Source organism: Colletotrichum scovillei (assembly GCF_011075155.1).
Source record: "Colletotrichum scovillei strain TJNH1 chromosome Unknown Contig00007, whole genome shotgun sequence".
Classification (NCBI taxonomy): domain Eukaryota; kingdom Fungi; phylum Ascomycota; class Sordariomycetes; order Glomerellales; family Glomerellaceae; genus Colletotrichum; species Colletotrichum scovillei.
Genome location: NW_023336265.1, coordinates 1,567,230 through 1,580,153, shown reverse-complemented (window position 1 = coordinate 1,580,153; position 12,924 = coordinate 1,567,230). Strand labels below are relative to the sequence as shown.

At 53.2% G+C, this 12,924-nt stretch overlaps 5 protein-coding genes across 5 annotated transcripts; 1 reads left to right on the top strand and 4 right to left on the bottom strand.

Moving 5' to 3' along the window:
* Nucleotides 1-448: 448 nt before the first annotated feature.
* HER10_EVM0007045 (uncharacterized protein) lies at nucleotides 449-1,558 on the bottom strand (the record flags this gene model as incomplete). Its single annotated transcript, XM_035476612.1, has 1 exon — nucleotides 449-1,558. One exon carries the CDS (start codon nucleotides 1,556-1,558, stop codon nucleotides 449-451), a length of 1,110 nt encoding a protein of 369 aa, XP_035331570.1.
* A 1,656-nt stretch (nucleotides 1,559-3,214) lies between these two features.
* On the top strand, nucleotides 3,215-5,564 carry HER10_EVM0001560 (cytochrome P450 52A11). Its single transcript, XM_035471304.1, has 6 exons — nucleotides 3,215-3,572; nucleotides 3,699-3,919; nucleotides 3,989-4,175; nucleotides 4,232-4,753; nucleotides 4,816-5,261; nucleotides 5,327-5,564. The coding sequence occupies exons 1-6, from the start codon at nucleotides 3,323-3,325 to the stop codon at nucleotides 5,396-5,398; spliced, it is 1,698 nt and encodes a 565-aa protein (XP_035331220.1). The 5' UTR covers nucleotides 3,215-3,322; the 3' UTR covers nucleotides 5,399-5,564.
* Nucleotides 5,565-6,440: 876 nt separating this feature from the next.
* Nucleotides 6,441-7,250, bottom strand: HER10_EVM0010473 (uncharacterized protein; the record flags this gene model as incomplete). Its single annotated transcript, XM_035479931.1, has 2 exons — nucleotides 6,441-6,808; nucleotides 6,968-7,250. 2 exons carry the CDS (start codon nucleotides 7,248-7,250, stop codon nucleotides 6,441-6,443), a joined length of 651 nt encoding a protein of 216 aa, XP_035331793.1.
* Nucleotides 7,251-7,639: 389 nt separating this feature from the next.
* HER10_EVM0006478 (phosphotransferase enzyme family protein) lies at nucleotides 7,640-9,608 on the bottom strand. Its single transcript, XM_035476061.1, has 3 exons — nucleotides 9,274-9,608; nucleotides 8,414-9,224; nucleotides 7,640-8,338 (listed from the first exon to the last, which is right to left on the bottom strand). The coding sequence occupies exons 1-3, from the start codon at nucleotides 9,454-9,456 to the stop codon at nucleotides 7,863-7,865; spliced, it is 1,470 nt and encodes a 489-aa protein (XP_035331535.1). The 5' UTR covers nucleotides 9,457-9,608; the 3' UTR covers nucleotides 7,640-7,862.
* Nucleotides 9,609-10,456: 848 nt separating this feature from the next.
* On the bottom strand, nucleotides 10,457-12,344 carry HER10_EVM0006807 (glycosyl transferase group 1; the record flags this gene model as incomplete). Its single annotated transcript, XM_035476382.1, has 2 exons — nucleotides 11,476-12,344; nucleotides 10,457-11,428 (listed from the first exon to the last, which is right to left on the bottom strand). Exons 1-2 carry the CDS (start codon nucleotides 11,908-11,910, stop codon nucleotides 10,457-10,459), a joined length of 1,407 nt encoding a protein of 468 aa, XP_035331553.1. The 5' UTR covers nucleotides 11,911-12,344.
* Nucleotides 12,345-12,924: the final 580 nt, after the last annotated feature.

The window sequence follows — 12,924 nt, the reverse complement described above, 5'->3', positions numbered from 1 at the left end:
AGTGAGTGAGGTCCATCCAGGATTCGAACCTGGGCCTACGGAAGGTTCTGAGAATCAGAATCCGACGTCCTAACCAACTAGACTAATAGACCGATGGAGGCGAGATGGATACCCGCTGGTTCTGTGGGCTCCCGGAGCGTTTCCGCAATCCAAGTTTGGTAGTGGTTAGGCGAATCGAAATTGCAGCTATGGTGGAGACGAGGACAGCTGTAAATCCACACGAAATCACTGTAGACAAGCCATGATAAAGTCTTTGGGTTTGGTTAAGTCAGTCGAAGCTTTCTTCATCAGCTAGGTTCCCTTCAAACGAGAGGTGACTTTGGTGAGTGTGTTCATTATAATAATAATAGTTTCCGGAATTCGGATTGCTCTAGCTACGTTTCTATGCTAGGGCGTCTCATATACCATCGGAGTTCGCGCTGTGCAGGCCAACAGAATCTACATTCTTTCAAGCCAGAAGGAGACCAATTGGAGCCGGTTGCTGCAGCAAGATACTAGGTCCAGCCATGACCGTATCCAAATCAGGAGCCCCCGGGCAATCTGCCAGCACCGCAATAATGATTCCTTTGGTTTCGAATTTGGCTGGAATTGTCACGTTGACGAAATCGCCAGCTGTCCATCCTGATACATCAACCGATACACTGGTGTTCCCTACAGCGTGGAAGAAGACCGCGTAATAGCTCTTCCCATCATCAAATTTGGGCTGATCAGCCGCGTTTGTGAAGTTGAACGAAACTTCGGACCCCGGAGCAATAGACTTTGTCCCAGTCGCAGCCGACATAGCCGGCAGGTGCTGGTTCGGGCTGGGATACTCCGGATTTTCTGATGGACAACTTCCCGGCACGATAAAGGCGTTTGTCAGGTCGAGAATCTCGTTGGCGTAAGGGAAAATGGTATCGCTCGGTCCGGAGAACGGGTTTGCCCCCCAGACGTCAAGCAACGACCATGTCTCATGCCTCGACTCTACTGTCGCAATAGCCACCATGGCGCCGCGCGCAGCTTCGCTCTTGGGTTCTTGGACCAGACCGGTCAAGAAGGCCATGCTGGCGACTTCGAGGTAGGTGGTCAACGCCAAGAAGCTCGTGGCGTCCACAAACGGGTATTCGTACTTGCATGCTCCCGGCTTGACACTGGTGTTGGAGATCTGGTTCTGAAAGATGCGCAGATGTCCAGCCTCATTGTTACGGATCTCTGTGATGCGGTCATAAGTTGTGTTCGGGAAGCCAGCAGCGACGAAGGAGGAAGCGTTGAAGGCTTCAACGCCTTGTTGGTAGAAGCTGAAGATGGCCCACTCGGCTGCCAAGAGATTTTGCCAGACTTGGTCGTCCGGGCCCGGGTCCCCCGATACTGTTGGGAGGATCGGCACAGTGATATTTCCGGGGAACGGAGGTGCCTTGCCCTTGTAGTCGCTGAATAGGGTCGACTGTCCGGGGATGGGGCCGTATGTTGGATCAGCGAGTTTCTGGGCTTCGGGATCTGGTGTTGGTGCAGCTATGGCAGACAAAGGTAGCATTGCTAGGCATGAGCCAAGTAGCATTGGGTGGATAGATGTCCGCATGTTGAGTAATCAGGGATTAGGAAGCGTAGGTAAGAGAGATATGGCGAAACAGTTGTTTGTTTAGTACTGCAGAGGGTGGTACTGCGAAAATGACTACATGATGGTCAATGGAGGTGTGCCGAATTTATACAACTTTCTCATTGAGCTCATGGCAAATGAAGATATTGTCTCCCATATGGTTTCGGCACTCGCGAGGAATATCTCTCCTTCAATTTGACGTCAGATTTGATATCCAGGGTGACGACTTGACTTGCTATTGTCAATCCTTAGACTTGATTGGATTACTATGCAAGAGTCAACGGTCTAAGAGCTGTCAAGACTAGCTATAAAAGGTTGTTTTCTCGAGCTCGAGGCCGGGAAGCTGGATAGCCTCGAGAAATGCTACTATTCGGGAATGGTTTCAGGACATTTCCAGCTTTAGCTGCAAGCCTAGAGTGCTAAGCCTTGCCAAGCTAGCGGGACGAACGCTGATCTGCTTTGCCCATCTCGGTCGGGCTCATTCGACTAGGGCTTATCTTCCGGCAAGCCGGCACACATGACGCAGGCAGACGGCGAAGTCGCGGTTCGGCCTCGGCCTAAGTTGCGGCACAGTGTGTCAACAAGGGAGAGGTTAATTGTGACGAACATGGGCGGCAGCGACTTTGGCCGCTGCCCATCTACCCCACCATCCAGTGACTTGCGTGGTTGCCCACTGCGTCCAATGTCTTCTCGCGAGCTTCTCGTTCAACACTTACTCGACCTGGTCCTGCAACTCACAAGATATGATGTTGGAACACCGTTCTGCAGGTTCATCGTCTCGTTCGCAACGAGGGCCAATCACCTCCATCATGCTTGCAAATCGAGTTCGTGTCGCTGGTGTAGAATAATGGAAGAGAGTCCAAGCTCATGAACACTCAGTTTCGCCCACTTCACGGGCAAATATCCCTTGGGGGAAACAAAGTGGATTGAATCACGCAAAAGACCAGAATTCTCCAGTTTTTCTCCAAGAATACGGAGAGACAAAAAACGTTGATTGGCAAGAAACTGAGATGATCCCTGGCTAGATATTACTCCTCACTCTCTTGACTCCATCCAGGCTGTCACCCACTTGCTACCCGGTGGGATACGGGATTCCGCTGGGTGCCTTTGTCAGCTATTGCGATCTACACAGAGTGACAACACCTTTCACGAAAATGAGGTAGCCTCGGAGGTAGTGTCGGCTCCCCCACCATCGGATCAGATAAGATGCATCAGATTAGATAAACTGGATCTGATTCGAGGAGGTGCATCATGTACGAAGAGTTTTCAGTCTTGGCATTACGCTCAATTAACCGTAATTAGCTAGGGGCGGGCAGCATGAAATAGCTCGACCTTCCCCCAGTGGACGATGATGGGCTGTTCCGCGCACCCATCCAATCCACCCCGTCCTCTGGATGCCACACTACGCACTACATGTAGTCTCGCGGGCCGTCCTGAGTGCTGAAGATTTGCTGAAGAGGGAAAATCTGCGGATCCCCATTGCGACATTCCGTCATGGTGTACTGATGGCCTACCATACTCCGTACAAGCAAGAAAAAAAATAGGTTTACAAGGGTGGTCAGCAATATATACCGGCCGTTCCCAGCCCTCGCAAAAATGGCGCACATCTTCGTGCGAGCGAAAGTCTGAAAAGTCCCGGTGGTTTTGTTTTCTTTCTGTTTGGAAAACTACGCTTCGGTGTTCCTTCTCACGATCTAGAGGCTAGTTGAGGCGGTTTCACCCCTCAACCCCCACGCGGTCGCAAAGATGGCTCTCCTCAGCTTTGTCACGTCGCAGAATCTTGAGAAGCTCAGTGTTCTCCTTCAATGGAAGCTTCTCGTATTGGCCGCGATCCCCGTTGCTGTGGTATACTACTTCAGACGGACGAAAACCACACCGGGTATCGACATCAAACAGTACTCTCACTTCCCGCAGCCCGAAGAGGCTGACCCAGTGAGGGGTCATTGGCCGTGGATTGAGAAGTCCGCCGGTCTGGGTGATCCTAGAAGAGCTTTTGGTGCGTTTGTTACCTGGGACATTAGTGGTGAACAGTACTCGGCGGCGTTGTAGTTGGGTCACGTTGTGGCCTTTCGGGAAATAAGACACAATTCGCGCAACGTGCTAATGCTTTGCGACTATGCAGACGAGATTCTCTACGAACAGGCTGAGAAGCTTGGGTTCCCTCCCGTTTTATTGGTGGACTGGCGCCCGATCGAAAAGTTCCTTATTCTTTTCATCCTCGACAACGAGGTTGCCGAACAGGTCACCAAGCCCTCGAAGCAGTACAGTACTAGCGTGCCGAAGCACCCCGCCATCCAGCATCTGGCCCCTCTGGTCGGCGCACGATCTCTCGTAACGACGGATGTAAGTCCATCACATGGTGCTGCTGTGCTTGGGTAGGATCGTGAGATTGACAAGACGCTTGCACTTTAGGGTGAGGAATGGAAGGGACTGCGAAAGAGAATTCTTCCCGGCTTTGCCCCATCACATCTTCTTGGTCTAGTGAAGGTCATCTTGGATAAGTCGGAGACCTTCATCGAGCTCATGGAGCAGAAGGCCGCCACTGGCGAAGAGTTTACTATCGACGAGTACACCACAAACCTGGCCTTCGATGTTATCGGTGAGTTTGCGAAGATACCTACAGAATTTGGGGTTTGTACTCATCAATAATGTCAGGCATTGTCACTTTTGACATGGATCTGAACGCTCAAATCGAGGGCAAGCAAAGCGAGGTGTTACTTACATACCGCGCCCTATCGCAAGCCTTCAACAAGCGCATCCCCGGCAAGAACTGGATGCGCGAATACTTCACCGAGAACGAACGCACCATCAGACGTCTGGACAAGAAGCTTGACGGCATCCTCAAGGAAGAGATCAAGAAGCAGCACAAGGAGCTCCTGGCCGGTGCCGACACCACATCTCGCAGTGTCGCCACCCTCAGTCTGCAAGGCATCGACGTTCTGACCCCCGAGATCCTCCAACAGACCAGCGACACTCTCCGCGGTTTCCTCTTTGCCGGCCACGACACGACGAGTATTCTCCTGCAATGGTGTTTCTACGAGCTTCACAGACGGCCTCAGTCTGCAAAGGATCTGAAGGATGAGCTTGACGAGGTCTTTGGCCCGGATCAGAGCCCCAAGTCTGTTATTGAGCAACTCAAGGGCCCCGAAGCTGGAAAGCTTCTGGCCCGCCTGCCTTGTAAGTTCAAGATCTCTCCACATCATCTCTAACCTCGAAACAGCCAGCTAACGGCCGCGCAGACACCGACGCAGTCATCAAGGAAGCCCTGCGCCTGCACCCTCCCGGAACAACAGCCCGCGTCGCGCCCCAAGGATCCGGAACGACCCTGACCCTCCCCGACGGACAAAAGCTGGTCGTCGACGACCTCTGCGTGACCCCCAGAGCCTACATCATCCAGCGCCACCCCAAGATCTTTGGCGAGACCAAGGATGACTTCATGCCCGAGCGCTGGCTCGGCGAGGAGGGCGCCAAGATCCCAGACAGCTGCTTCAGACCCTACGAGAGAGGACCTCGTCGGTGCACCGGATCCGAGCTCGCCAACTTGGAAGTTCGCATTATCTTGGCCTGCATCGCGAGATACTTTGAGTTTGTCAAGGTCGGACAGGGCGAGCTGGACCTGGATGAGAAGGGACAGCCCCAGCTTGACGAGAAGGGTTTCTACAAGACGAAGTCTGTCATGTTCTCTGTGAGTGAAACCCCACTGCCCTTGCGATTGAGACGAGCTACTTGTACTGATATTCGCTCCTACAGACTCACTTGGTTACCGCTAAGCCTGTCGACGGCATGAAGGTCAAGGTCCAGATCAAGGGACAACAAGCGTAATCTCTCTCACATGATACCACCAATGAATCAAAACGCAGATCCGAGATACGACGACTCGACGGTCTGACGCGTTTGTCTAGACACGGCTCGTGGGGGGTATCTGGAGCCGTCGTGCCCCATTCCAAACCCCATCTACCCTGTATCATAGAGAATGCTTGACCCTGACGACGATATGTTGGATGCGATGAATGTATATAGACGTTTGTGTGTTCATGACGCTTCTGCATGAATGTTTGACTGGGACGTTACCGTGTAGCATAAGATATCCATGATACGCGGCTCATTCGCTGTCGTCAAAGGAAACATGTTCACTAAACAGACGCTCTGGGCCAACCTTCTCCGGGCGAACCCGTCATGGGTCCGGCACTTGGATTCACAGCTTGTTTCTCTCGCCCACCATGTGCATTATTACAGAGGGGTTGGAGGGGTAGAGGGGCATTCTGCATGGGTCGTCCGTTGTCGGCGAGCTAGAGCGGACTAATGCAAGTAGATGGGGTCTGCAACGTTCCCATGTCTGGTCACTGTTTTTATGGAAAGTTATGCAGGCCCGCTCGCTTGTGATAGCAAACGACATCGATAGCTTCCACAAACTAATTCACACAGTGCTTGCAAGTTGCCAGCTGGGGGTCTCGATCATGCATTCATCGTATGAGCTCCATGCTGGTCTACAAGAACGCGATGAGAAGTAAGACGACACCGTCCCTCATAACTGATTCCAATCGTGTTCGCAGAGTTGGCATGTTACTTTGCAATAACAGCTGAAGAAGACAGTGAATGTTGTGTTGTACCTTCAATTTCTAACCTCTGAGGATGGTATATGTACCTTATTCTGGTTCCTCGTGTAGGTTAAGCAGAGGCTTTACAGCTCCACAACCAAGCTGATTCTACTTTGCCTTTCGATGACGTTGAAAAGTCTTCCACGATTCCATGTCGTCTCTGACATGTCCTCACACTTTCCTCCAAGTCGACGGCTTTCAATGGGTATCAATCTAAACCATAATTCACCATAGCTTCAGTCCTCAGAACCCACGGCTCGCAGCCTCTACTCAATAGTCTCAATAGCCAACCCCAACGCCGCTATAGTGTGGTCGCCGAAGGCATCATCCATAGGAACGCATTTGCAGACGCCATTGCCCCAGTTGAAGATGGAAACGCCCTCCTCGTACGGCGGCAGCGGCTCGTCGGACTTGGCTAGACGGTCGTCCTTGTTTCCAAAGATGGCGCCGATGGAAACGCAGCGACAGAGCCTGTTTCTCCAGGGGAATACGCCAGGAGTCTTATATTTGGCGTCTCTGGGTGAAAGCTGGGTGGGTTGGGTTTCAGGGTCGACGTCGTAGTCGCTGGTGGCGCCGTTGCCGCTGGGATCCGACTTGGCGGCTTCTTCCCTGTCGGGTAAGGTCTCCATGTCTACTGGGGAGGATTTTATAGATGAATTGGGTGCCTCTACTTCTACCGGCATTTTCAGCTCTTTGGAGAAGTCAGAGGCGTCAGAAACAGTGGCTGGTGAGGAAGATGAAGCAGAGGCGGTGGCGGTAGTTAAGGTGGATGACAAGGTAGGTGTTATCGCACCGTCAACAACATCATTGACAGTATTCCCACTACTCGTAGTTCGCTTGACGATGATAACATCCGTCTTGGGGAGCTTCTTCAATGTGACTGAATCCGAGCCGGCAGCGGCGAGCAGACGCTTAAGGTCATTCAGGTCTTTGTGGAAGAATATGACATCGCCGAGTTCCACCTGCTTGATGTTGGTGGTGGTGAGGCGGCCGTCTGCGTGCTCTTCAGCCTTCTCCACCTTATCAAAGAGGTTGCTAAGGAGCAGTCCAGCAGGAAGGAGATCCTTGAGCTGCATTTTGGCGGCGGCGGTTGTTTGTCTTGACAAGTGGTAATTTATTGGGTTGTTGACTTCGAAGGCCTTGAGATGTAGGGTGTGAAAGGAGGACTGGGTAGCAAGATGTATGAACTACGAGTATGATGTTGACTGCGAGACCTTGGAAGGATGACGACTGGCATCGGAGAAGAAGAGAGGGTTTTAAATATCTTATGAGCGGGAAGTAGCCCGTACAGGTTCTCTCCGGAGACACAATACCATGGCATACGAAAAGCTAAACAACTGAAGGGCTAAGGATTTCACGATGCTAGAGAACCCGGTCATCCTAGGTTGAGCAAGTTTCTAAGCCTCGAAAGTTGCGGACCACAGGCGGGAGAGGGCGCAATGGTTTTCAGGCACGAAGCCATGATGGTCGTATATAAGTCATAGCACTAGCGATGGCGAGACTTCAGCGCTGTTTTCCCGTGTCACGGATGCCAGCCCAGACTTCTAAGCCCAGCGGTAACCTATTTGAAAATGGCCCTGGTATACATGAGGAAACGTGGGTACCACAAACTCAATTACTCAACTCCGAGGAAGAGAACCGGCTCTAACGGATTCATTCCTCAAGACCTCAAACCTCCAGGTCATCACCTAATACCCGAACCCCTCAAGACACCCAACAAGCTCCCGCTCCGCAACCGCCCTCATCTCCTCGATCTCCTCCCTCGTCTTCCGCTTTAACATGACAGGATGCTCCAACGCAAAAGGACACGCCAGCGCCTCCAACTTCCTCAACCCATCAAGCGCAGCCATGCCCTTGATATCACTGGGCCGCACCGCGCCCCTTTCCTTCAAAGCATTATCCCACGCCCGTGCCGTGGTGAGCTGTCCCGCGGCCTCCTGCGGCAGACTCCCCCCGATCCCGTCAAAGTCGCCCGTCAACATCGCTTTACCGAGCAGACCCCCGCTGAGATCCGGGTCACGCCCCGTGCCGCCGCCCGTGTTGCCGCCGACGTCGCCTAGCGACGTGAAGAATTCGTGACAGGGATGGGAGACAAAGGCGAAGTCGAAGTCGAGGATGGAGGTGAGTTTCTTGGTGGTTGGATCGTAGAGGGTGTTGTTCGTAGCTAGTTGAAAACGTCAGCAAGATAATCCAAGAACAAATTCACCGGGAAATGTAGTTGGGGTAGAATCAGACTTACTCAGATCCCCGTGAATGAGAGCCAACTTCCCAACATCAACACCAGACCCATCAAGATACCTCTCCAGACCAGACTCCAGGAACCGATCAACACGCTCCCGCACACCATTAGGCCTCCACCCCTCTAGCGCGGGACTCGCATCCGCATCCTCCAGCCGAATTGCCAACCTCGCCTTCCAGAAATCGCTATACCGCTCCCAAGGCCCGCCCTTCACCGTCGTCATGGCACCACCCACAATCCTCCCCTCTTCATCAATCGTCAGTCCCCCGTGAGACTTCACACTCTCCGGCAAAGACACCCTCTGGATCCCCGTAACCAGATCCGCAATCTGGCCCAGCACACCGCCCTTCTCCCCGTCATCCATGTCCCGGAAGACGGTATCCAGCGGCACGCCCTGCTTGAACTCCATCAGACTCCACCCATAACCACTGCTGCCACCTCCCGCTCCATCTCCCACCGCCGCCTCCGTCTCCGTGATCTCGGAAGGACGATACGGTCTCCAATCATACAACGCCGGCACGAGCCCCGCAATCTCGGGCTTATACGAACCCAGACCCCCGCGCGCGAGGTGAATCGCCGCGACCTCGTTCTCGACGCGGTTATCTTGGACGACACCTTCTGCTCTCGGGTTCGCGATGCGCATTACCACCGTAGAAGTGCCTTGTACGGGAGGAAGCTGGGTGTACGGGCGGCGGCGGTCATGAGGGATGGAGGATGGTGTTAGGGGCGCGGAGAGGGCGATTTTGTAGATGTAGTTGTTGTAGGCGAAGGGGGCCGTTTCATCGTAGTCTATGGGGGTGATGTCGACGGGCTTAAATGGGATGTTAGACGGTTATGAGTGAGGGTGAGGGTGATCTTACTTCGAGGCCGTAGCTGTGGATGACGCTCTTGACGAGGTCTAGGCGTTCTTCGTATCGCTCGTGGTTCATGATGGATGGTGAGCGAGATGAGTTCGAGTTGCGGGATAGAGTGAAAGCTTTGGAGTAAGGTGATGGTTCAACCGGCGTTGATACCTTTCGACTAAGGCAACACGAGAATCTCATGGTTTCTTTAAGTATATGCCAAAGTGAGATGATGCCATCCAATCCTTGTGATACACCCTTACCCAAACAAGAACACTTGACTCATAAATCTCAGAGAGGAAGGAGTCTACTGCTTCTTTCTCATCAACTCTTGTCTTTCTACTGCAAGTGCCAAGGAACCGCAGGAAGCGAAACGATAAAGCAAACGCAGGCCTTCATCGAAGCTTTCCACACAGGGATGAACTTAGGGCCTTGCCGCTGAGATGATGCTGAGCTAGACAAATCGGATCAAGTCCGAGACACTAGACATGTTTACTCCATCAAACGCTGATCTTAGTTCAGACCATGACATGCAGCCACGGACTCGCCATGATCCCTGCTAGCCCTTTGCTGCCTGGAGGCAATGTCTCGAGAACGTTGCAAAGCACGCGTTTCTGCCTAAGCTGTGCCGTACAGATGCATGAGATAGCGCTTGAAGCCGTTGAACGCATGAGCCCACTCGGGAGACATTACGAAGTATGCGCCGAATGTCGACTCTGCACGGGCTGAGAGGAGGAGGGTGGTTGAGAGGCGGCAGTGGGCCTGCCCCGCTAATAGATCGGCTCAGATGGGGAACTTGGCCGGCCCGACCTCGGACACGGAGGGTCCGGGGACCATCCTTGCCGCGAGCTGCGACGGAAAAACTCAGGGCTAGGCTCTCGACCTTGATAGATGAACGCAGCACCAATTTACTCAATAACAGCTGGTTTCGTGGTGTAGTTGGTTATCACGTCAGTCTAACACACTGAAGGTCTCCGGTTCAAGTCCGGGCGAAATCAAACTTTTGCCTTCCGGAGGGTTATTTTGCCTTTTACGGCGGCGGGATGAACTTTCATTAGTTCTAATTTGGTCTTTGGTCTTTGGTCTTATCATTTAGTATGATGGCATGCTGTCGATCATGTCGCGGCGGATAAGTTCAAGTAATTTTTGTACCTCTTAACTTGACTCCAGTTTGTCTGATTACGGTTGGGTATTTTGCACCTCAGCTATCAATCACACCGACGATCCGCCCAACGACGCGATCCCACTCCTCATCCCAGCGTAAGCTTCCCTCCTTGATGGCTCCCGCCTTCAAGGTCTTCAGCTCGTCCTTGCCGCTCTCACTCAGTAGCCTGATCAGGACGTCGGCCAGCTCAGTAGCCGTCTCAAACCCGCACCCATTCTCGCCCTCCTTGATCAGCTCGCCGAAGCTCTCATATGCCGAGTAGGCAGCTACAGGTAGGCCCGAACCGAACATGTCTACCACCTTCATGGGCAAGTCGACACCAGAGCTGGATTTGTGGAGGCAGACACCGAGGTCGGCGCATGAGAGCAGCGTGGCGTACTCACGGGTTGATAGCCACGCGGTCAAGATGGTGATACCGGGGAGCTTGCCCTCCAGGCGAAGGTTCTTGATCTTTTCCTCGTACTCGGCCTTTTGGGGTCCCTTGCCGGTGATGATGGCAAGGATCGGAGGTCGGCCGACGCCGGTCTCTGTGACGGCCTCTTCGGGGTGCGCGTAGGCCACCAAGGCGTCCAGCAGCAGGCCGAAATCCTCGTCAGGGGTCCATGATGTGCTACTGACAATGAGGCGAGTGGTCCCAGCCATGATGCTGTCGGCAACATCCTTCGTCTCCTTGAGATGCGAGAGAAAGTCTTGCCGAGCTTTGGTCGATGCGATGGGCTGGAATACCTCGGCCGGCCGGTCGTGCAGGGTGAAGATGGGCTTCTTGTTGCTATACGGCTTCTCCTTAAGCTGCCGTGCCATGGCGTCGGTGACGGTGAGGTTGGCCGTGGGGACTACCCTTCCAAAGTACATCTCGTACTTCTTGTAGAGCCATACCAGAGGGTTCTTCTGGCTGCGGCCGGTGGCCATGATGGACCAGCCATAGTTGTGCCAGTCAATCAGAAGGTGGCTTCCTCTCAGGAGAGACACGAGCAAAGCCAGATGCAGCGTCGGGATAGAAGGAGGGTTCTGCAAGAAGTTAGACTGTGGATTCCATAAAGTAACGGCTCACTTACCTGAATGATAATCCATCGAGCTGGGGGTGCGGTGTATGCCAACACGTAGAAGATGGAATAGGCTTGCCAGACAACTTTGGCCGGCTTGTTGATGAGAAACGGCAGGGTGTTCCATTTGAAGACGGTAGGAAGAGGTGGCAATGGGTACAAAGCCACTCTCTCATTGCCAACGAGATCCGGATGGCGGGCAGTCTCCTTGTAACCAACGAGATCAACCCTCCCGCCGTGCTTCATGATGCTCATGGCATGGTACTGCATGCGAGGGCTACGGCCTATGTCACCGAGGACCAGGATCTGGATGTGGTCATCCTTGGGGTTCTCAGCCGCATGGTAGCGTGTGGGCAGCAGCTTTGTGAGAAAGTTGATGCCGAGGGCAGCGACAATAGTGGTGCAGATGCCAGCGATGACGGATAACACGAGAGGTATCAACGACATGTTGGCGATGTGCGAGCTCGGCACAAATGTGGCAGGGTGTTGGCGTAGGCCAAATTGAATCTTTGTGTCCCCGAGGTCGTGAGTGGTTGAGGTTAGAAATGGGGTGGAGTTTGGAGATGGATCGTCAAAGCCTCAGATGTGGTGGTATCGGTTATGCAAAGTGTCCCGTCCTGTCATCTGAAGTTGCAATCAAGAGCCTTAGCGCGTGCGCGCATGGAGGGGTCCGAGTTGAAGGCTGAGCGGTGGGGGACTATTTCGTGACAGTGAGTAGTTTATCCTTGATGAGGGGAGGGGGCACAAAGTTGAAGTGTTTTTGGTAGGTAGCAAAAGGCCAAATTGCCCAGACTTGCGTGACCTGACGATGGCTTCTTGGGGAACAAGTTGGAATCGCGAGAGGCCTACGAAGCTTCTTTACTGGGCTAGACTCGCTCACCTTCCAAGACTTTGTGCTCGTTGGCGCCTTCCAACTTGGGCAGGCCTTTTGGGATGTTGCAACGGTGGCGCCAATGAGGGGCCGATGTGGGCGCCATGATTTGATAAGCACGATGACAGCGATAACACGGTGTCACGTGCCTTAGACCGGTACGTACCTTAAGGTACCTTATCCTTCTCTGCCAGTCTCCTCGATAACCTCACAATTGGATCATCAGAAAATAAGGTGATGAGGTGCGGCAGACGGTAGCTTCATCAATCTGCAGATTCCCTGCGTGGGCCTGGATTACGATTCACCAATTGTCTAAATTAGAAATCTCCGGACGAGACTTTTCGTCACCCAATTAATGGAAAACCAGCTGCTGCACATGCAAAACCGACACAGACCAACTCAGCCTCAGCACAAGAAAAGAGAAGAAAAGACCATCATGCCTGTCGGCTATCTTGCCTACCTATGTGCCTGTCACCCGGCGACATCTGAACTCCTCTCACAGGCATTGGCTTGGCCCAGAAAAACATGTCGCAACGGGGCTGGCCGCCTATGGCATTAGCAAGTGTTAGCCATCACACCGCCTTACCCGC